Genomic DNA, 23313 nt, shown 5'->3' on the forward strand with positions numbered 1-23313 from the left:
AATACCAGGAGGATAGAGGGTGGAGGATTCATCAGATGACTTCTCAAGGCCCTTCTGGCCTCCAGAATCTAGCTCATGAACTTGTCCTCTTCAGAGTTAGATCCATCTACTCAATCAGGTTGCTAGAATAAAACATTACTCACATGCAGGTGTTGCTCAAGTGTATGCATTTAACTTCCATACAGCTCAGGCTTTCACACATTATATACTGACACTCCTTAAGTGTCTTCCCTTTTTTTTTTATTATTTCAGAGAGTGAGAGAGAGAGCACGAGCTGGGATGAGTGGCAGAGGGAGGAAAAAGAGAGGATCCCAAGCAGGCTCCAGACTCAGCACTGAGCCCAATTTGAGGCTCTGTCCTGGGGTCATGACCAGAGCCAAAATCCAGAGTTGGAATCTCACCCGACTGAGCCACCCAGGTGCCCCTAAAGTGTCTTTCCCATAGCACATTCATACTTTTACTTCTCAGTTGGCAATTATTTCAATCTGCCAGTTTACAGTTTGATTTTCAAAGTGTCACCATTTATATCATTATAGCTATGTTTCTATTATTATTTAAATACTTTTGCATACCACCCTTAGTCTAGGAAACATAAGGCAATGTTGAAAAATTTTTATTTTAATCATCATGACAAGTGCACTCCTTAATGCTCATCAACAAAGGGCATTTTTTTTTTTAAAAGGCACTACCAGATGATTGTAGTAACATTGAAGCAAAGGCCAAATAATCTTGAAACAAAGGGAGAACTCATTTGGAGGGCTAAAAAAGAGTGTTTTTTTTTTTAAGATAAATTTTTTATCTCAACTCAATACTTAACGGTATATTCAATTACATTAGAAGAACATGTATTCATTATTCAGAAAATAATTCTGGAAATGTATGGTCAATGATTCTGTTGAAAGATGCAGGATAGGGGCGCCTGGGTGGCGCAGTCGGTTAAGCGTCCGACTTCAGCCAGGTCACGATCTCTCGGTCCGGGAGTTCGAGCCCCGCGTCAGGCTCTGGGCTGATGGCTCAGAGCCTGGAGCCTGTTTCCGATTCTGTGTCTCCCTCTCTCTCTGCCCCTCCCCTGTTCATGCTCTGTCTCTCTCTGTCCCAAAAATAAATAAACGTTGAAAAAAAAAATTTAAAAAAAAAAATAAAAAAAAAAAAAAAGAAAGATGCAGGATATAGCAATGGAGGAAATAAACAGATCTTAAAACTGTAAATGGATAAGCAACATAAAATATTTCAGTGATAAGAATACAGAGAAAATTCCTTAAGAGCTCCAAGAGTTGTGGGTAAGATACAGACCTTTACAAAGCAACAAAAGAAGCCTTCAAATTTTTGGTAACAAAGTTTACAGAAAGTTGATAAAATATCAGCAAATATACCACCAAAAATTCCATTTACTTTTGTGCAAAATCATCAACATTAAATGTCTGCTCATATATGTCACTTCCAATATGGTACAGAACCAAGGAATATAAAACATGATTTTATAAAATTATAGAAAAATAATTTTATTGCATGTATTTTTGTTTAATCTATGTAAAACAAAGATTGTAGTCATCTGTTCAATGACATATCCACAGTACCTACCAGAGTTCTGGTATACAGGAAGAACATGAAACAAATCATGTTGTAAACAGCTTATTAGAATCAAACAATGATTAATATTCAATCGGAAAAACCGAACACTGTATCACAACTAGTGATTTATTTTAATCACATTTAAGACTATCGCTTGACTTACATACATTCACATTTCAAACACAGTTCCAAAGCATATCAAGTAAGGAATTGCCTACAGTCTCAAATTGCTTGACCAGCACTGATGTACTCCTAGAAGTTTAAATAGGGAACAGATAGCAAGGTATAGAGATCTCTAGGAAGGAAGGAAGGAAGGAAGGAAGGAAGGAAGGAAGGAAGGAAGGAAAGGAGGAAGAAAGAAAAGGAAAGAAAGGAAGGAAGGAAGGAAGGAAGGAAGAAAGAAAGAAAGGAAGAAAGAAAGAAAGAAAGAAAGAAAGAAAGAAAGAAAAAAGGGGAAAAAGAAGACAGTTTTTAGTTCCACAGTTAACCATGACCTTCACCAAAATATTTTCTAGGCCTGTTTACTCATCTGAAAAAGGTAATTCTCAGTTCCAAAATGTCAATAGAAAGGGGAAAAGAAAGAATAGCATAAAAATAAAGAAAGGTCAAGTCTTCCCTGGTCATCTCCTCCTTATTCTTAAATCACTGCATCCCTGCCCCAAACTCAGTCACTACCTCCTGAGCACCGTCAAGGCCTTCAGCTCAGACCACTGCTTCACCCTCAGTACACTGTCATTCATCTGTCCCCCCATCTTAGACAGTAATTGACCTCATCTCCCAACGTTGGGGAGCTGGCGGTTGGAAGGGTCTCAACAACACAGAACCAGTTCAGAGGAGCCTGTGAAGAGTGGGACCGTTCACTCTGCTCAAGGCACTAAGGGACACTTAGAGGCAGGGCTCAACGTAATATGGGTGAGTTCTGTGAGAGCAGCGAGATTTTAGTGCAGTATGGCATCACTCTATACTCACTACACCCCTGGGTGGTGGGTGCTGTGTTCTTATTTTTAAGACGAGGCACCTGAAGCTTATAGAAACTCGCCCAGTGCCATCCAACTTTTAAGAGGCATTGCTTGAATTCGAACTCAGGCCAAAAATGTATGAGTCGTCCCCAGATGTGTTAGAGAGAGATCCGGTTCGGCGCCCAGGAGGGAGGCCCGGTCTGGAGAAAAGCTGAGACCCCCGCGGCAGGTGGCAGAGGCAGGAGGGGGAGGCTGCAGGAACCTCGGAGACACGCCCACGCGCCGGCCTTAAAGCAGGGGTCGCCTTAAGGAAGGGGGGCTTTTTCTCACCCGACAAAAAATAACTCCACAACTGGGAGGGGGTTCCGTCCGAGTGCCACCCGCGGAAGGCGGAAGGCTAGGCTGATGGACGAGGACCAGGCCGCTCGGCGGAGATCAGAGGAGGAGGGTTTGGAGAGAGGGGAGGAGACAGCGGGGGAAGGCCAGCCGTCTCGGGCTTGGGACAACCGGGTGGAATGGGACCAGCAAGACCTGTTGATGGGGCTGAGCGGCCGGGAGAGCCGGGAGGCGGCGGGCCCCGAGGAGGCGGCGGAGCCGGAGCCGGAGCCGGGGGTACCGGGCGGCCGGAGGGGAGAGGGGCGGGCGGGCTGGGAGCCCGCCGGGCCAGGGGGCGGGGAAAGGGCGGACCCCGAGGGAGGGGTGGCGGCGGGTCTGGAGGGCGGGAGGGGCGGAGAGGGGCGGGGAGAGCAGGACCAGACCGACGGGGAGGGGCCGGCCGGGGAGAGCAGGAGTAGAAGCGAGGCTCGGCAGCAGGCGGGGAGCCAGGGCGCCCCGGGGTCCGGCACGCTCCGGAGAAGGTACTGGGAGGGCTCCCGGGAGCGCCACCGGGAGAGGAAGGTGAAGCGCAGGGCCAAGCGCACGAAGCAGGTCGAGAGTAAGTACCGGCTGGAGAAGAAGCCTAACCTCCCGCAGGAGCGGAGGCAGGCGGAGACCCAGAAGAACGTGGTCTTGAAGGGGGAGACGAGCGAAGCCTGTCCCCGCTGGTTGTCGGAGCAGCGACGACGGCCGCCCACCATCCAAATCAGCCTCTCCCCCAAACCTCGCCGCCAGTCGCAGTGGTCCTCGCTCTGCCACACCTCGGTCAGTGTCATTAACGAGCTAGCGCAGATGGGCGACCCAGACGTCCTGGAAATGGTGCAGGAGGAAGGTAGGAGCCGGCGGACTCGGTGGCGCGGGGGGAGGGCGGCCCCGGGCGCGGGGACCCCGGGGGACGTTGGCGGCCCTGCGGCCTGGATCCCAGGGACGTTCTCGGGGTGGCGTGCTCTGCGCGAGACAGGGGCTGCAAGATGAACAGCCCCTGCCCGGGCGGGTGGCTGGGTGACGGCGCGCTGTGTTTTCTCTGCTACTCGCGCGAGCCAGGGACCTGTGTCCTGTGACCCCTGCGGTTCTGAGGCCGCCCTCCTCGCTCCTGTGTGCGCCGCCGAGCGGTTGACTAATGCAGGGAGCGAGGCGAGCGCGCTGGCCGCGTGCGCTGAGGCGCTCCGGCCTCGGACTCCCACGGAGAGCCGCAGCTTGGGGTGCGTGACGGCGGTGCCATGGGTGGGGGAGCTGGCCCCTGAGTCCCTCTGCCTCTCTCCGTTTGCCGATTACTGGCCACGCTTTGAGATCCCTGTTAATTATGCGAGCGCCAGGCTCTAAGATCGATCAGCTTGGGATTCTGGTGCACCTGGGAACGCTGCTGTTTCACCAGCTTTCATGCAATCTTTAGTTCCGTGGAGAAATGTCTGTTCATTGTTTGCCAAGGCCGTTGCACAGACCTATGTTCTGTGGGTCTGTTTTGGTACACACATGTTCCTGAGAATGTACGTATGTTTCTGGGACTATCCCCAGGACTCTCAGCGATACTCAGTTCCCTCCGCGACACTCTGTTTTCATGTCTTGTGTGGTATTAGATTTAAACATGGCAACAGTGTTTTTAGGCGATAAAAGGTCAAAGTAGTCTTATGATCCAGTCTTGAGAGGCGCTAGGAAATGCAACGCGTTACTGCATCCTCCTCTCTTCTAAACAGCTTTATTGAGGTACACTTTAGATACCATGTCACCCGTTTAAAGTGTGCAATTCAGTGCCTTTTAGTGTATTTACAGAGTTTTGCAATCATCACCACGATGTAATTTTCATCACCATAAAATAGAAACCTTAGCAGTCACACCCCCATTGCCTACCCTTAGCTGTAGGCAGTTACTAATGTATTTACTCTGCAGATGTACCTATTCTGGAAACTTTCTGTAAACTGACTCCTACAATATGTGGTCTTTGGTAACTGTCTTCTTTCTCTTACCATAACGTTTTTGAAGTTCATCCGTGTTGTAATTCGCATGCTTCCTTTTGATTGCCACCTAATACTCCATTGTTAAAGATAAACCACATTTCATCCAGTCATCAATTGGTGGACATATGGGTTGTTGCCAGTTTTCACTGCCACGAATAATGCTGCTCTGAACATCCATGTACAGATTTTTGTATGAACGGCTTTTCGTTTTTCTTGGGTATATCCCTAGGAATGGAATTACATGATCATATGGCAGCTTTATATTAAACACTTTGGAGAAACTGCCAAACTGTTTTCCACGTGTCTGTGGCATTTTATATCGCAACCAACAATATGTAAATGTTGCAGTGTCTCTACATCCTCGCTAACATTTGTTATTGTCTATCTTTTTTATTTATAGCCATCTAGTGGTTGGAAGTGGTATCTGTGTGGTTTTGACTTGCATTTTCCCAGTGATTTCCCAATCAAGTATCTTTCCCACGGCTTATTGGCCATTCATATATCTTCTTTGGTGAAATACACATTTAAGTCCTTTGCTCATTTAGAAGTTAAATCATTTGTCTTATTATTGCGTTGTAAGAGTTCTTTACATATTCTGTATATATGATTTGCAAATATTTTCTCCCATTCTGTGAGTTGCCTTTCCCTGTTCTTGATGGTGTCACTTAAAGCAATTCCCTCCCCCTTTCTTAAAAAAACAATTGAAGGTAGAAGGAAATATGACTATTGAAAACTTTAAACTTTGCCTAATGGCTCTGCTAAATGATACAGTGAATTTATTTGTTAGTGAAAATGAGTGGTTCAGTGTACAAAGTGAAATGACTTTTAGGTGTCTAAAATTAAAAGCCCTTTTCTATACTTAATGGTTTCCTCTGTTGCCGAGAATTACTGTTCAGTTGTAATTTCAATAATCTGAAGGTCTTAATAGATTTTTTTCCACTTGAAACATTCAGTAATTCTTTATAATCAGGCCTTCTAAAGTAGAGTTATGAGAAGGTACAGAAATAGTATTTCTCATTGAGGGAAGAGAGGAAGGAAAAATGTGGAGTATGTAACTTTCTGTGCATAATGAAGAAAAAAAAATCTACCAGTGCGGCATTACAGACATTGACCATTATTCTTTTTCAGATATTAGAAGTGTGATCTAATTTAGCCACAGGATAATTCTGCTTACTAGAATGTATAGTTAAATTAGTATAACTTCAGCCGTGAGGTCAGATTGCAGCTTGAGTCCATCTAAGGAAGATTAAAAAAATGCTTTTTTAATGTTTATTTATTTTTGACAGAGAGAGAGAGAGAGAGAGAGAGCGAGCATGGGTGGGGGAGGGGCAGAGAGAGAGAGGGAGACACAGAATCTGAAGTAGGCCCCAGGCTCTGAGACGTCAGCACAGAGCCCGATGTAGGGCTTGAACCCACAGACTGTGAGATCATGACCTGGGCCGAAGTCGGACAGTCAACCGACTGAGCCACCCAGGTGCCCCTATCTCAGGAAGATTTTAGAACTTTTCCCAAGCTAATTTGTTTTCCCTTTACTTGGCAAAGACCTTTGTAACTTGTCTATATTCCCTCTTACTGTGATTGAAGCTTTGCCTCTGTTTTGGGCCTAGGTAGCGGAAAGGAGGTTGATATGGAACACCATGTATCTGATGGATGAGGGTGATGACCACATCCAGCCCAAGTTCCCGATCCCGATTTGTTCATAGATCCAGCATCCAAACAGGGGAGGAGAGGGGTACTGGTGAGAGTAAAGCCTGAGGCTACTCAGAGGACTCTTAGTTTTCTAAATGTTTTTTCAATATGTCAGGTGTTTTGCTGTGTTGGTTTTACTGCCCGTTACTGAGACCTGTGTTATTACTGTAGTTGTATGAAAAGTGCATTAAAATGACGGTGTATTTTTAAAATATAATGTATTGTCAAATTGGCTTACATACAACACCCAATGCTCATCCCAACAGGTGCCCTCCTCCATGCCCATCACCCATTTTCCCCTCTTCCCCTCCCCCATCCACCCTCAGTTTGTTCTCTGTATTTAAGAGTCTCTTGTGGTTTGTCTCCCTCCCTCTCTGTTCGTAACTAGTTTCCCTCCCCCCACCCCCCACGGTCTTCTGTTAAGCTTCTCAAGATCCACAATATGAGTGAAAACATGATATCTGTCCCCTGACTGACTTATTTCACTCAGCATAATACCTTCCAGTTCCATTCATGTTGCTACCAATGGCAGGATTTCATTCTTTCTCATTGCCAAGTAGTATTCCATTGTATATATATATACCACATCTTTATCCATTCGTCAGTTGATGGACATTTAGGCCCTTTCCATAATTTGGCTATTGTTGAAAGTGCTGCTGTAAACATTAGGGTACATGTGCCCCTATGAATCAGCACTCCTGTATCCCTTGGGTAAATGCCTAGTAGTGCTATTGCTGGGTCATAGGGTAGTTCTATTTTTAATTTTTTGAGGAACCTCCATACTGTTTTCCAGAGTGGGTGTACCAGTTTGCATTCCAACCACAGTGCAAGAGGGTTCCTGTTTCTCCACATCCTCTTCAGCATCTATAGTCTCCTGATTTGTTCATTTTAGCCACTCTGACTGGTGTGAGGTGGTATCTCATTGTGGTTTTGATTTGTATTTCCCTGATGATGAGTGACGTTGAGCATCTTTTCTTGTGTCTATTAGCCATCTGGATGTCTTCTTTGGAAAAGTGTCTATTCATGTCTTCTGGAGGAGGTATTTTTTAACATCAGCAATCCAAGGGGTTTTCAGAAGCCATTCTAAATATCCTAAATATATGTTTCTTCCTGGAGTTTAATGATACAGTTACAAAAACTGAAGGGTTGGTTGAAGGAGGCTGAAAATGACTGGGTTCCACAGCATCCATTTTTAGGAGCTACTTTCAATTTCATGTTTTAAAATATAAAAGGATTTCTTTGAGTAAATTTACTGATACAGGTAAGCCTGGATCTTGCTTATTAATGTATTTCCTAAATCGTCTTTGAAGAGTAAATAGGAGAAAGTTAAATGGCTGAGTTATATGTGATGAGATTTCTTTTCCCAGAGAGAGAATGCTAACATTTTACCTTTTAGACGTAATAGTTAACAAGGTATTCCTAGGATTTGTTAGGTTTTCTCAATTTATTTTCTTCAATATTGAACACATAAGCAATCTTCTCCAGTTAGCTCTTTTCCCACTATCTAGTGATTTTTAAAAGGAAATTGTAAAGGCAAAGTGTAGCAGAATATTTAAATAATTATGTAAACAAACACTGCTAGTAAAATATCAGTGCTGAAGTTGAACTATTGACTGGTTGACATTGTAAGGAAGTCTTGATTTGAAGTATTCATTCTTAGGCTGATTTATGACTCATTCAGCATGGGAAATGACACTTTAAGGGTTTAGCATTGGAAAAGGCACTTTTACAGTTGAAAGAAAAGTGTCTTGAATCTTTACAACTGCATTAAGCATTGTATTTAACTAAACCACCCTTCCTTTGGGAATGTGGATATTTATTTGATTGCATGTATTTTATTTTATGCTGCTGGAAGGGGTGTAAACTGAGAAGATCATCTGGTAAATGCAAGAGCTATTTTTGGGCTCAGGGTTTGTTGGAGTATATATTCTTAGCAACTTGCTTTCAGTTGAAAACTCAAAGCTCAGTCTTTGGGCTGGCTTTACTTTTAGCTCGCATTTTATGATCTCCATAGCAATCAGTATTAAACCCTTCCTATCTCTGGTTTCTAGTGCACAGAAAGAGTATAGTCATTTCCATGGGGCTTCGAGGATGCTGGAGGGATGACAAGAAGCCATTAAAGTTGTTGGCTTCAAATCTTGCCTCCTCAGATACGTTCCTGTTTTGACAGAGGTTTGGTGATTATGTGTAGCGATGCCAGCCTCATACTCTGTGACCGAGTGTGACAGTTTGTCTATATCTCTGACATGTGCAAGCATCTGATTGTGCACGTGTGTGTCAGAGAGATAGAGAGAGCTAGTGAGCACTATGTGTGAAGGGGAGCATAGTGTGTGAGGAAATACATCTATTTTTTCTAAATCTTTCTGCTTTTCAGAAAAGGATAGAATTTACAAAGTGTGTCCCACCCTGGTGCTCCGCAGTGGGGGTGGGGAGGGAGGGCCCTTGCCCTCTCCTGAAGGGTGATATTCTTGGGCTGGGGACCCAGAGAGGGCTCCATTATTCAGGATGGTATGAAAGCAGGACGCTAACGTAGGAGGCTGATGAGGAGGTTTCTGGTCAACATTGAAAGGAAGGTGTCAGAAGTGATACAGTGTGAAAAAGAAACAGTAGTTAGCCAAGGAAGAAAACAGTTGTTAGTTCTAGGGAAAGGAGGCAGCAAGTTGAAAGGGAAGAGGGTAAGAAAGAACTAGTAGGGATAGGAGATAATATGGAGGAACTATTTTTTCCCTTTCCACATTCTCAAATAAACACACTGCATCAAACTCCGATAGCAATTTGCAAATGTTCTTTCAATGCTACATGTTCTTTAAGCTACATGCAGGAAAAATAATTAGGGGAAGGAAGGGTTAGTGCTTACAGTTTTTCCAAAACCAGAATTATAAAATACTCTATAATCCTAGCTTGAGGCGTGCACATCTTCACCCTGTACTTGGAACAGTTCTTCAGCATAATGACTGTTTTTGTTCTCAAGAAAATAAAAGCCTCCCCTAAGTCAGCGTTCAAGTACCATACATTGAGAGATAAAGCGTGTATTCCTTAGAATCCTGTTCTTTATGTACTCATTATAAGACTTTGCAAGATTGGTTTGCTTCACATTCAACATTCCAATGAGATGGTTGCAACATTGTGCAGTTTTGAGTTGTAAATGTAGACAGTATTCATGGGTAAAACACTTTGATGATGGTACTGGACCGTGTTTTATATTTTTCAAGTAATTTTTACTTCTATTTATAGTCTTTTAGAGGAGAAAGCCTGCACTCAGAAAAGTTGAGTATTATAGCTATTAGCCATAGTTTTGCTTTGCTTAAGATGACTATTAACTTTCTTTTAACAATTCTTTTTTTTTAATTTTTTAACATTTATTTATCTTTGAGAGAGAGAGAAAGGGAAAGAGAGACATAGTGCAAGCAGGGGAGGGGCAGAGAGATGGAGACACAGACTCCAAAGCAGTTTCCAGGCTCTGAGCTGTCAGCATGGTCTGACGTGGGGCTCGAACTCATGAACTGCAAGATCATGACCTGAGCCAAAGTCAGACACTTAATGAACTGAGCCATCCAGGCTCAGTTTTTAATCCACTTTTTAATCCAGTTTTAATTCCAGTTTTTAATCGCAGATCCTGCAACAAAAAGATCTGAATACAAAATAAATTCTTTCATCTTTATTCTGACACTTTCAAATTTATCTCAAAGAATTTACGTTTAAAAAAATTCTAAAGTTTATTTATTTATTTTGAGAAAGAGAGAGAAAGAGAGAGAGAGAAAGAGAGAGAGAATGAGCAGGAGAAAGGCAGAGAGAGAATCCCAAGCAGGCTCTGCACTGTCAGTGTGGAGCCTGATGCAGGGCTCCAACTCCTGAACCATGAGATCATAAACCAAGCCGAAAACAAGAGCCTGATCCTTAACCAACTGAGCCCTCCCAGGTGCCCCTCAAAGAATTTAAGTTTTGAAAATTAACAATAGAATATATCCTAACAACAATAATATCATCAAAAATAACTAACATTGACTGACCTCAGTGCTGCATGAAGCATTTACATGAATTGTCTCATTGAAATGCTTGCACAAACCTGATGACATAGACATCAATGCCATTTATATGACACTTGAAAGCTTTCAATTTATGTCTTATTCTCCAGTTGCAAGGAAGGCTGGGAAATGTGTTTTTGTTTTTGTTTTGGTTTGGTTTTGTTTTGTGTTTGGTTTTTTGCTGGAGCACATCACTTCACCTAATTAGGGTTTTGTTAGTAAAGAGGAAGGAGGAGAAAGGTTACTTGAGGACAGCCAGTAGCAGCCTCTCCTGTATTTGCCCACCATTAGTAATCCTACCTATTTTTTTACATAGGATCTTCCCAAACTGCTCAAGCCTAGGAGAGTTCTCACTCAGTCTTTGTCCCTCAACTTGCACATATGAAATTTGACAGCAGTTTATTTCAAATGTTTACGCAGATCTCAGTAATCCATGGACATTCCTTCACACGCACTGCCCCCACTGCATTCCAGACAGCCAGATCTCCCTTGTGGTTCACTGCCACAGCCTCCTAATGTCTCTTTGCTCCATTCCCTCTTCCTTTCTTTCTTCTTTGGTTCCTATTTTTTTTTTCTAATGTTTATTTTTGAGAGAGAAAGAGAGAGAGAGACAGACAGACAGACAGAGCGAGCGCCAGGAAGGGCGAGAAAGAGGGAGACAGAGGATCCGAAGCAGGCTGTGTTCAGTGAGCTCAGAGCCTGACACTGGGCTTGAACCCATGAACTGTGAGATCCTTTGTTGCTGAAATCAAGAGTTGGACACTTAACCTGCTGAGCCAACCAGGCACCCCCCTCTCTGCCCTCCACCACTTCCCTTTTAGCTCATTCTTCACTGAGGGACCAGTGCTTTTCATAAAATGTAAATGTAAAACTGACTTAAAAGCTTTTTTGTGGCTTGCTGTTTCATTTAGGAAAGAAAAAACAAAAACAAAAACGGGTATACAAAGTCTTCCACAAACTATCCCCCGCTCCATCCCTCTCCAACATCATGTCATGTCACTCTGCCATTTACCTTCTCATCTCTAGCTTGGCTTTCATTTCTTTGAACACCTCAAAACTGTTCCTGTCTTATAGCCTTTGTGTATTCTCACATGGATTGAGTGCCCTCAACTTTCAGATCTCAGTATATGTATTAATTGCCTCAGAGAGATTTTCTGATTTCTTCATATCTAAACTTCCCCACCCCCAGCTCTGTTTATAGCATTTATCTCAAGTTTTGGTCTGCTTCCACTACAGTACTGCAAACTTCTTAATAATAGAGAATCAATAAATGTTAACCATTATCACATTATTATCATTGTTATATTAATGATCAATATCAAGAACTGCAAAAGGTCTGAGATTTTACTGTACTTGGTAGTTAACAGAATATCCTTTTACAGTTTCATGGATACTGGTAGAAGACATAAGATACATAGATCAAAGACAAAGGGCAGTGTATTACTCACAGCATTAACAGTAGCCAGCCAGAGTGGCAGTATTTGTGCCCTTTTCTTGAACCCAAGTTGCCACAACTCAATGCAAAGAGGGCCAGATAATACCTGTGTGTGTGGTGGGTTGCAATACAGGAGAGCAATCTGAACTTAAGGAACTTGAGTCTTTTATATTGGTCAGCAATTATGCCTTCCATTTGCTCTGGAGGAAGACATTACTCTGATATTCCTAGACTGTGTGCAAACCTGTCCTTTGCTACAGAAGGAGACTCGAGATCTTCCAAGGGTGTTCACACAACCAAGATCCTTGAAAAGACTTGCAGTCAGTGTCTCACTTGCAAGATGTACAGAAACGTGAGAGACCAAAGGAGAATTATCTCCAAACAGTAACTACCTTTAAGTATCGATTCCTAAGTAACATATTTTGGTTTTGCTTAATTAACTTTATGTAAGTGAAGTATTAAAGTTTCTTCTTGTTTTTGTTTTGTTTTTGGTAAATAATATTCTTTGGAGACTTATCCATATTTTTGCATGTAATTGAAATTCATTTAACTTTGTTGCTAAGTATAATATGTGGTATTATTATACTACATTGTATGTATCCATTTTACTGTTTGTGGGTATTTGAGATGATTTCGGTTTCCTGGTTATTCCCAGCAATACTTTTATGAACACTCTTGTACATCCCCAGAATGCATGTATTTCTATTGTTTATGTGTAAGGTGGTACTTCTCAAACTTTTTTTTTTTATCTCAGGACTTCTCTATACTTTAAACAATTATTAAGAACCTCAAATAACTTTTATTTATATGAGTTATGGCTATTGTTATTTACCAAGGATATCCACTTTTACCCCTTCTATTAAAAATAATACTGGGAGTTCTAGCCAAACTACTTGGGCAAGAAAAAGAAATAAAAGGCATCCCCATTGGAAAACAAGAATTAAATATCTTTATTAACAGATGATATGATCTTTTATGTAGGAAAACCTAAAAAGTCTAGTAAAAAAAACCTTTAGAATCTATAAATGCATTCATTAAAGTAGAATACGAAGTCAGTACACGAAAACCAGTTGCATTTTTGCACACTAACAATGAACACTCGGAAAGGAAATTGAGAAAACAATTCTATTTATAGAATAAGAGACATATCTAGAAAAAGGTTGCTATGGCTAATGTCAAGCAAGTTACTGCCTGTGTTCTCTTCTAGGATTTTTATGGTTTCATGTCTCACATTTAGGTCTTTAATCTAGGAGTGCGCTTATTGTGATGAGCGCTGGGTGATGTACAGAACTGTTGAATTACTATATTGTACACCTGAAACTAATATAACACCGTAGGTTAACTAACTGGAATTAAGATAAAACTTAAAAATAAAGAATAATATATTTAAAAATTAGCCAAGGATGTGAAAGACTTGTACAAATAAAACTACAAAACATGGCTGAAAAAAAATTAAAAAAACAACATTTAAATGAAAACATACCCCATGTTTATAGATTGGAAGACTTAATACTGTTAAGATCTTCATACTACCCAAAGTGATGTATAGATTCAATGCAGCCTCTATCAAAATTCCAATGATGTTTTTTGCAGAAATAGAAAAAAAACATCCTAAAATTCATATGAACTCTTGAGGGACTGCTGAATAGACGATCAATCTTAAAACAGAAGAACCAAGCTGAGGACTTACACTTCCTGATTTCAAAACTTATTACAAAGCTGCAGTAATTGAAACCGTGGAGTACTGGAATGGAGACAGACATATAAACCAATGGAATAGAAGAGAGAGTCCAGAAATAAACCTTCACATATATGGTCAAGTGACTTCTTTACAAGGGCACCAAGACCATTCAATGGGGGAAAGGACAGTCTTTTCAACAAATGGTGCTGGAAAATTTGGATACCCACATGCCAGAAGAATGAAATCGGACCCTTACCTACCACCATATACAAAAATTAACTCAAAATGGATCAAAGACCTAAGACATTTAGGTCTTTGATCCATTTTGAGTTAATTTTTGTATATGGTGGTAGGTAAGGGTCCGATTTCATTCTTCTTAGAAGAAAACTTTCAACTTCTTAGAAGAAAACACAGAGCAACAGGTTCATGATGTTAGATTTGGCAGTGGTTCCTTGGATATGACACCAAATACACATGTAAAACAATAAAAGTAGACAAAATGACCTCATGAATATTTAAAAATGTACATCAAAAGCAACATAAACAGAGTTAAAAGGAAAACCACAGAATGGGATAAAATGTTTCCAAATCATATATGTGATCCAGCATATTTAGAGAACTCCCAAAACTCAACAATAAAAAAAAATCTGATTAAAAAATGGGCAAGGGACTTGGATAGACATTTCTCTAAGAAGATATAAAAATGACCAATAAGAAGCTGAAAAGATGCTCAACAACATAATCATTGGGTAAATACAAGTCAAAACTAAAATGAGACACCACCTCAAACCCATTAAAATGGCTACCGTCAAAAACCCCAAACACCAAGAGTTGGTGAGGATGTGGAGTAATTGGAATCCTTGTGCACTGTTGGTGAGAGTGTATAATGGTATAGCTGCTGTGGAAAAAAATATGGCAGTGCCTCAGAAAATTAAAAATAGAATTACCAGATGGTCCAGCAATTCCACTTTTAGGTATATACCCCAAATAGTTGAAAGGAGGGTCTTGAAGAGATATTTTTATAGCCATATTGATAGCAGCATAATTCACAATAGCTAAAATGTGAAAGTAACCCAAGTGTTCATTAACATATGAATGGATAAATATAACGTGGTATACATGTACAATAGAATATTATGCAGCCTTAAAAAGTAGGACATATGGTACAATACTGATGAACCTTGAAGACATTATGCTATGTGAAGTAAGCCACTCACACAATGACAAACACTGTATGATTCCACTTATAGGAGGTACATACAGGAGTCAAAAATTATAGAGACACAAAGTAGAATGGTGGTTGCCTCAGACTGGAGGAGAGGAGAATGAGGAGTTAATGAGTATTGTGCTTCAGCTTTACGAGACGTAAGAGTTCTGGAGATAGATGGTGGTGATGTTTGCTCAATATTATGACTGTATTTAATACCTTTCAACTGTGCACTTAAAAATGGTTAGGATGGTCAAGCTTATGTTATGTGTATTTTACCACAATAAAAAAAGTGGGGAAAGAACAGCAAAAAAGAAAGGAAGGAAGGAATAAAGAAAGAAAGGAAAAAAGAAAGGAAAAGAAAAAGCTATATGAATGGCAGGTTTATATTTTCTATATTTTCAGCATATGTTCTAACATTTCCTAAAATTACAATTACTGTGGATGGTCCTTTATTTCACTCCCACTGTGATTTTCTCCAAAGAAATGTTTTTATATGGGAAGTTTTTGACTGGACAAGTATTTCTCAGTGTTTTTCCATGTCGGAGGCAATGGAGAATAAGAATCTTCTATGTTTAACTTTTTGTAGTGTCAGAAACTTATTTGAAGATGTATTTTAGTCCAAATGACTCAACAGATAGCTATCACGGAGATGCTTGTGTGTGAGGAAAGTAATTTGGCCTATTTAGAACTGGTAGTGCCTGTTTGTTAGTGCTTTCCTTGCAGACAGTTTGGTTCAGTTCCAAGAAAACATGCTGACAGAATATTAAATCTCACACAGTGAGAACTAAGATGCAACCATGGATATCCCTCTTGGATGTCTTCCTCTCTGCAGTTTCATGGCTATGGATTAATAACTGCATTTGTCAGGGTTAATTTTATTTCTTAGTGGGGGAGATTATATCCTACACATCAGTATTTGCTTTTCCCCTACATCATAGACAGTTTTTGGTGCTGACTTCCACTGGCAGCTATTTTGAACAACTTAGCTCCAGGAAGGGCATCTAAGATCTTCCCGTATTTTTTCTTTGAATTTTTGGTTTCATTTTAGAATTTCTATTTTCTCCTCATGCAGACTTTTAACCTGTTCTGATCAATTGGCCATTCTGACATGTTTTTTTTTTTTCTTTCTTATTTAATTTAGAGAGAATATCCAATAGAGAAGCAGAATATATTTTCGGAATGAATGAGGTAAGTCAAATGTATATGTATTAGTTTCCTATAAGTCAGCACAAAAAATTGAGACAAGGTTAGGAATGTACTTTGTATGAATACTTAGGTCTTTGTACTTCAGTTATTTACTCATACTCTATTAACTTTATTTTGTCTTCTGATGTATTCATGTTTTTGGTAAAGAAAACAAATTCCAAGTTTCCTGCAGATTTAATATTCTATCTTGCTAGGTATGATAAGGGAGCAAATAGAAGTATGAATTTGTTTTGAGGCTCCCTGTGAACAAACTCAGATATGCTGAGTCTTGCTGTGCAAGAGAAGAGTATTGGGCTCAAAACTTTGCTAGAGGATAATGCAGGGAGGATATGTGACAGTCTTTGATGTTACCATTACTAGTATGTGATGAGTACTTATTACTTCAAATGACTCAACACAATATATTAAATGAAATAATAAATAATAAAATTAAATACAACTTATAAAAATAAAAAAAATTCTCTTAACTTAAGGCCTTATTTAGTAAAAGTTACTAAAATTTTAGATTTCTTGTATACAGAGAGTAAGCATTCTAAAGATATTTTGGATCAAATAATCTTTCTGGTAGGGCTCCAGGTGACACAACACTAGTCACGGAGGTAGATTTCCTTGAATCAGGTTACAGGTGACCAGCCGGATAGAAAAAAATTCTTTAAAATTAGTTTTTTAGGAATGACTGAAATTCCCACCCTGGGAAACAACCCACCAGAATAGGTTGGCCCGTCCTAGTGGCTGGATAGACTGGCTGGGTAAGCTGGTTGCTTAAGATTCCCAGAAGTTCTTGGATTCCTTTAAAACCTGTGACCAAAATGCTGAGAGAAATAGACTCTGAGAACCCAGGGGGCAATGAAAATCATTTAGTCCAGTAATTTTTACAATGCAATTTGTAGACTGCTTGAATGACAATTATATTAAAAATTTCTTAAAAATGCAGACTCCTGGGCCCAACCTTACACACTTAATCGCATTGTTGGGGAATAAAGTTATGGAGTCATGATTTAAAAATAACACCCCAGGTGATTTTTATTGCTCCTAAAGTTTGAAAACCACTGTCATAAAGCAGAATCTCCACAACTAGAGTGATGTAATGTGGTACAGAGTATGTATTCATCAAATGAATAAGTGAATCAAGGTAACTGTGTAAAAAACAACGTGAAAAATTAAAGTTTGTGTGTCTTTGGAGTAGACGGAAGAAAGTTATTGTATGAGATTGACTGATTCAGTTTAAATGATAAAATGTTGTCATTTTCATTTTGTTCACATCGACATAATAGTAATATACTCCTCACAGATCTCTATATGTATTGCTCAAATTAACTTCAACTACGGTTCATATTCTTTGCTTCTCTATGTGTCTTTCATATTTATATATACTCTAAATTTCTATAAGAGAAAAACAATTTCATCAAGTCATATTTGTTCTATTCCCTAACCCTTTGCACATTTTTTTAAATGTTTATTTATTTTCGAGAGAGAGCGAGTGAGCAGGGGAGGGTCAGAGAGAGAGGGAGACACAGAATCCAAAGCAGGCTCCAGGCTCTGAGCTGTCAGCACAGAGCCCGACGCGGGGCTTGAACTCACGGACTGCGAGATCATGACCTGAGCCGAAGTTGGCCGCTTAACCGACCGAGCCACCTGGGTGTCCTTCCCTTTACACATTTAAAAAGCAATGATATTGCTTCCATGCCTTCAACCTTGGATAGGTCTTCATTTGAAACAATTTTGCTTAAATTTTTAAGGCTTTACGTTTGGCTTGACACACTGAGAAATGTATTCAATTAACTTTAAGTTATAGTATTTTAGAAATACCAAATGTTTTAATTTTTAGTTCTGATTCTATATAAACTTTACTTTTGTTGGAAAGCAACAAGTCAAAGGGGAATTGATTCAATTTTAGGAGAATTTACTTTTAAGAGAGAGAGAGAGAGACAGAGTGCAGGTGAGGGAGGGCAGAGAGACAGGGAGACACAGAATCTGAAGCAGGACCCAGGCTCTGAACTGTCGGCACAGAGCCTGATGCGGGGCTCAAGCTCACAAACTGCAAGATCATGACCTGAGCCTGAGTCGGAAGCTTAACTGACTGAGCCACCCAGGCGCCCAAAACTTTTTGAAGAAAAACATAGGAGAAAACCTTTGGAAAGTAGGTCTTAGTGAAGAGTTATTAGACATGACACAAAAGCATGATCCATAAAAGAAAAATTGATAAATTGGACTTTTTAAAATTTAAGAACTTTTGATCTATGAAAGATCCTGTTAAGAGGAGCAGACAAGCTATAGACCTGGAGAAAATATTTGCACATCCTATATCTTTGGCATTATAAAGAAACAGCAAGGGGAGCCTGGGTGGCTCAGTCAGCTGGACGTCCAACTTCAGCTCAGGTCGTGATCTCACAGCTTGTGAGTTTGCGCCCCACGTTGGGCTCTGTGCCGACAGCTCAGAGCCTGGGTCCTGCTTTGGATTCTGTGTCTCCCTCTCTCTCTGCCCACCTTCCCTCCCCTCCACCCCCATTCATGCTTTGTCTCTCTCCTTCAAAAATAAATGAACATTAAAAGAAATTAAAAAAATAAACAGCAAAACCCAGTTATTTTTCAACACTATGTCGATAGTACTTTATATCTCCTGTTTTCAGAACTGGTCTGCCCAACATCACCTGGGTATAAATGAGATGCTGTTTGTGATTTTCCAAGAGCCAGGTAAATGAATTATCAGTCTAGACATGAGTTTCAGGTCATTTTTGCTGGCTACTGCCTCTCCAGGCCACCCTGCTCTACCAATCACTAGAGACTGCTGAGAAGTGATGGGGAGCGGTCTCAGGAGCACGTGCTGTGGTGTGCAATCTGTCGAACATGAGGATTTAAAATCCACCATATGCCAAGGGAGGCATCGCTATTGCTTTAATTACAGGTGTTTTGTGTGTCTTTATATCCATGCATGGCTTTTCTCTTGGGTTGTAAGTACAGATCCTTAGAAATTCTGGTGTTGCGTTTCCTAAAGTATTCACTTTAATAATTCCAAACAAATGCTGAAAGGCCTAAAATAGCCAATTGATTCTACATTTCACTGTGGTCCTGTTCAGGGCTCCGTATCATTAAAACAGTGGTGTACCTTGTTATTTCTCTGTATGTAGTAGTTCTTAATCATTTCTTGCATCTCAGATTTTTTTTTTTATGATTTGATAAAACTACCTCCAAAAGTTTCATTCTCTCAGGCTGTCTCTCTCCATACACACACGCACACACACACACACACACACAGACACACACACATGCACACACACATGCAAGCACACATGAGCATGAACACACATGCACATGTATACACATATATACCCACAGTTTTGCATTCATTTTCAAATGTTTTATAAGTCCTCTGAATTGCAGGTTTAGTATTTGTATATTGAGAACCTAGGATTTTTGTTGTTGAAAGTTATATGCTCCCCACTTGCATTATTATTAATGGCATTATATCTTCCCCATGGTACTGTTAGCAGTCCCTGAGCAGCAGAGAGACCAGCTTTCTCATCAGTGAAGAACCAGCGGTAAGCATCAATCGGTACTATACTTTCTTGCATGGACACAAATGGGGTATTATTTTGTAGTCAAAGATGGAGATGCTCTGTTTCCCAGGTTACAGTTATTTTTCAGGTCCTCATATATGAAATTTGAGGGTCAATTACTTTGGAAAAAAAACAGTTTCTTATGGGGAAAAAAAGTAACATAAGACATATTAATGAGAATGACAAAGCATGGCCATTTGCTTGCATTTTAATTTCTCAGTCTTACAAATGAGGAAAAATGAAGGGTCTGAGAGGTTTAATGACTTGATTAAAATTATCCATATGTTTAGAGGCAGATCCTGGGCTAGAACTTGAGTTTCTGAATTCTAGTTCAGTATTCTCTCTTCATACCTCATTTCTTTTACCTGTAAGTACATGCCTAAGAATAATCATGAAGTATAGTTCATTTAAAAATCAAATTTGAATATCAACTAAGAGGTCAGTAAAGGGATTTAAAATTTTTCACTAATTTCTTAGTAAAAAAAAAAGATGCTGTTTGGGAACATGGGAAAATAGAGTTATATTCTTACGCTGACAATTTTAACATAGGTGATATTTTGCTCTTTGCTAGCATACTGATCTTTAATCTTTCAGAATGAAGGTTGTGGGCTGACCAATTGAAATAATTGAACCTTTGTTAGGTTTTCTTTTTTTTGATCATGTGAAACATATGATGTCAAAGTTTAAAACATTAAAAGGTGTCCTTTACTTTTCTGTGTGTGTGTGTGTGTGTGTGTGTGTGTGTGTGTGGTGTGTATAAAGATACATGTGTAAATTTATATTCCTCCTGCTTGTTTACACTAAAGCCATCATACTATATGTACTGGTCTGTTCCTTGGTTTTCAGGATTTAAAAACATAACCCAGAGTTCATGCGATATTGTACATAGATTTTATTCCCATTCATTTGTATGTTGCATAATATTATATTCTGGGTGTTTAGCATGGTGTATTCATTCAGTCCCTTTATTGATGTATATTTGAGTTGTTTTTAATCTTTTGTTATTACAAATATTGTTATCATATATACCTAGGGAATCAGTCTAACAATATTTTGGCCAGTGCTATCTTTATAGCTAGGATTTCGGTATTAAAGAATAAATACATATGTTATTTTGCCATAGATAGCCAAATTCCCCTCTGTTTTGCATTTCTAACAAGTGTAGGAGAATACCTATTTGCCTACAGCCTCATCAACAGCATGTTGTCTTGAGTTTAAATTTTTGCCCATCTGATAGTTAGATAGCTAGTGGCTGTTGGGAGCTCTTTCAGTTTGCCATGTATCTTAGTGTGGTTTAAATTTGTATTTCTCTCAATGAGTGAGATATTCACCTTTTCCTATGTTGGTGGTCATTTTAATTTATTTTTCTGGATAAATCTGTTTATTTATCGTATCTATTTTCTTGTCAAACTGTTAGTTTTTTTTTTGTTTTGTTTTTTTTTTAGAGATGTTTACATATTTATTGTTATCCTCTTGCCTGAGATATGAGTTGCAAATACTTTCCCAATTATGTCATATGCTAGTAATTAAAATTTGAGATTCCAAATGATTTTAAAGTGATTTATGATATTTCTTCTTTTATGATGACATTGTCTTTGGTTAAGCAATAAGTTGTTAAAATTAAACAGTAAGCTTCTTTCTTAAATAAACTTTTTATTTTAGCACTGCAAGGTGCTCTCAGCTCATTTTATACTTTCCCTGCATCAGTCCTGGAATCAACTATTTCTCCAGGGAAATTTTTCTTTTCATGTCACAGATATGTCACAAAAGAACAATTTGTTTCAATCAGGGTCCTATTGGCCATTTTCAGAGTAGGATAGTTTGGGAGAGCTTAATGAAAAACTTATAAATATGGGGTGCTGAAGAATCCTGCTACATATACATCTAGTAACCACGAGTCTGTTGTCATCTATAGAACTGAGGGAATAGAAAGAGAGCATCATGTACTGAAGACCTTGAGAGGCTCAATGACCTTCAGTGGAGGGATACAGCCTTCCTGAATCTGGCCTCCAGAAGGAAGTCACTCACTCTCTTCCTTCTCTCTAATCATATTTGGGAAACTAGAGGTCTGGGGAGCTCTTTCATATCTATACCAGCCATCCTCACAAGAAAAAGCCAGGTAGAGAGCTAAAGAGAGCATCTGCTGGGATGAACCAAAAATATCCAGCAGAGTACATGTTTTCTTTTATACTATTAATGATTCTATAAATATAGAAGAATTAACATAATTTTACATTTTACTTGAAATAAAGTGGTCAACAGTGGATTTGGTTGAGTGGCTAGCTGAGAGGCTAGCTGAATTGCCAGAAGATACTAGAAGGACCCTAAAGCCATTAAATAGGAAAATTCAGAAATTCAGAAAAATTGGAAAAGCCATACCTAATAAAACTTGTCCCAAAGCAAATACCATCTGTGCTTGGGGGTGTAATTTAATAAGTATTCAGAGTTTAATGAGGGATGGATGGAATTAGAAAGTCACACTAGGGGCATGCTTTAGAAATAGTATACATGCCATTCACAGGTTCTGAAGGGGTCTGGGTCTTTAACCTCAGGAATGATATTATAGATATTTAACAACTTATATGGCACAGAAGCTACCTTTGAATAAATGGACCAGAACCAGTCAGTATAAATATGGCATAATATTTATAATTAGTCAATGTATATATTTAGATATGGTTACTCCAGGGCTCAGACATTTAATTTGCTATCCTGGCTTTAAATACCATTGATACACTGTAAACTCTCAAATTTAAGTTTCTCAATAGACATCTCTCCTGAACTTAAGACTGAAATATCCAAGTGCTTTCCCGTCATATGCACTTGGATATCAAAAGATGTTTCAAGATTACTGTGTCTGAAATGTAATTTTTTTCTTTCTCATAAAAAAAATCTCCCTGGTGAAGTGTTTCATATTCCAGCTCCACACAGTCCAACCTTCTAGTTGTTCAAGCCAAACACTTTTTAAAAAATTATTATCTTTATTTTTATACATTACAGACAATGAAACGCACTATTTTAAGTGTATGGTGTGATGAGTTTTAACAAACCACAACAGTCAAGATACAGATTTCTGTTACCTGCTGTTTCACCTCTGTTCTGGGCAACCAACTGGGCAACAGTTTTTTATTTGTTTCTAAAGTAGTATGTGAATGGAATCAGACTCTATAGGCTATTTTGTGTCTGGCTTCTTTTGTTTAGCATAATGTTGCTGAGATGCATCCAGAGCTTAAATGATACTGATATATTGAATCTTGTTGAACATATCTATAGTTTTTTTCTTCGATTTATTTTTTTTTTTATTGCTAAATAGTATTCCAATGTATGGATATGCCAAAATTTGTTTATCGATTCACCTGTTGATGGATATTTATGTTGTTCTCTGATTGGGAACAATTATAAGTAAAGCTGTTATGAACATACATGTAAGACATAATATAGTTTGAATAGATGTATATTTTAATTAATCTTGGCTAATTTGCTAAGAGTAAAATTTCTGGATCATATGAAAGTGTATGTATAACCTTATATGAGACGGCTGAACTATTTTGGAGAGTGGTTCTACCATTTTTCTTTCCTACCAGTAATGTATGAGAGTTCTACTTCTCTCTACCCTCACTGGAACCCTCTCCACCCTCAAATTTAGTAA

The 23313-nt window shown here is 39.4% G+C and overlaps 1 protein-coding gene across 2 annotated transcripts in view; it reads left to right on the forward strand.

The window, feature by feature from the left end:
- Positions 1 to 3321: 3321 nt before the first annotated feature.
- ANO5 (anoctamin 5) overlaps positions 3322 to 23313 on the forward strand; it is an 89898-nt gene continuing 69906 nt past the window's right edge. Inside the window, exons 1-3 of one of the 2 annotated variants that reach the window (XM_047878391.1) lie at positions 3322 to 3738; positions 16043 to 16089; positions 19596 to 19646. In XM_047878391.1, coding sequence (XP_047734347.1) covers positions 3699 to 3738; positions 16043 to 16089; positions 19596 to 19646 — 138 coding nt within the window. In that variant the 5' untranslated portion in view covers positions 3322 to 3698. The remainder of the gene's footprint in view (positions 3739 to 16042; positions 16090 to 19595; positions 19647 to 23313) is intronic. The other variant, XM_047878392.1, reaches the window with a different exon arrangement.

Source organism: Prionailurus viverrinus, chromosome D1 (assembly GCF_022837055.1).
Source record: "Prionailurus viverrinus isolate Anna chromosome D1, UM_Priviv_1.0, whole genome shotgun sequence".
Taxonomy (NCBI): Eukaryota; Metazoa; Chordata; class Mammalia; order Carnivora; family Felidae; genus Prionailurus; species Prionailurus viverrinus.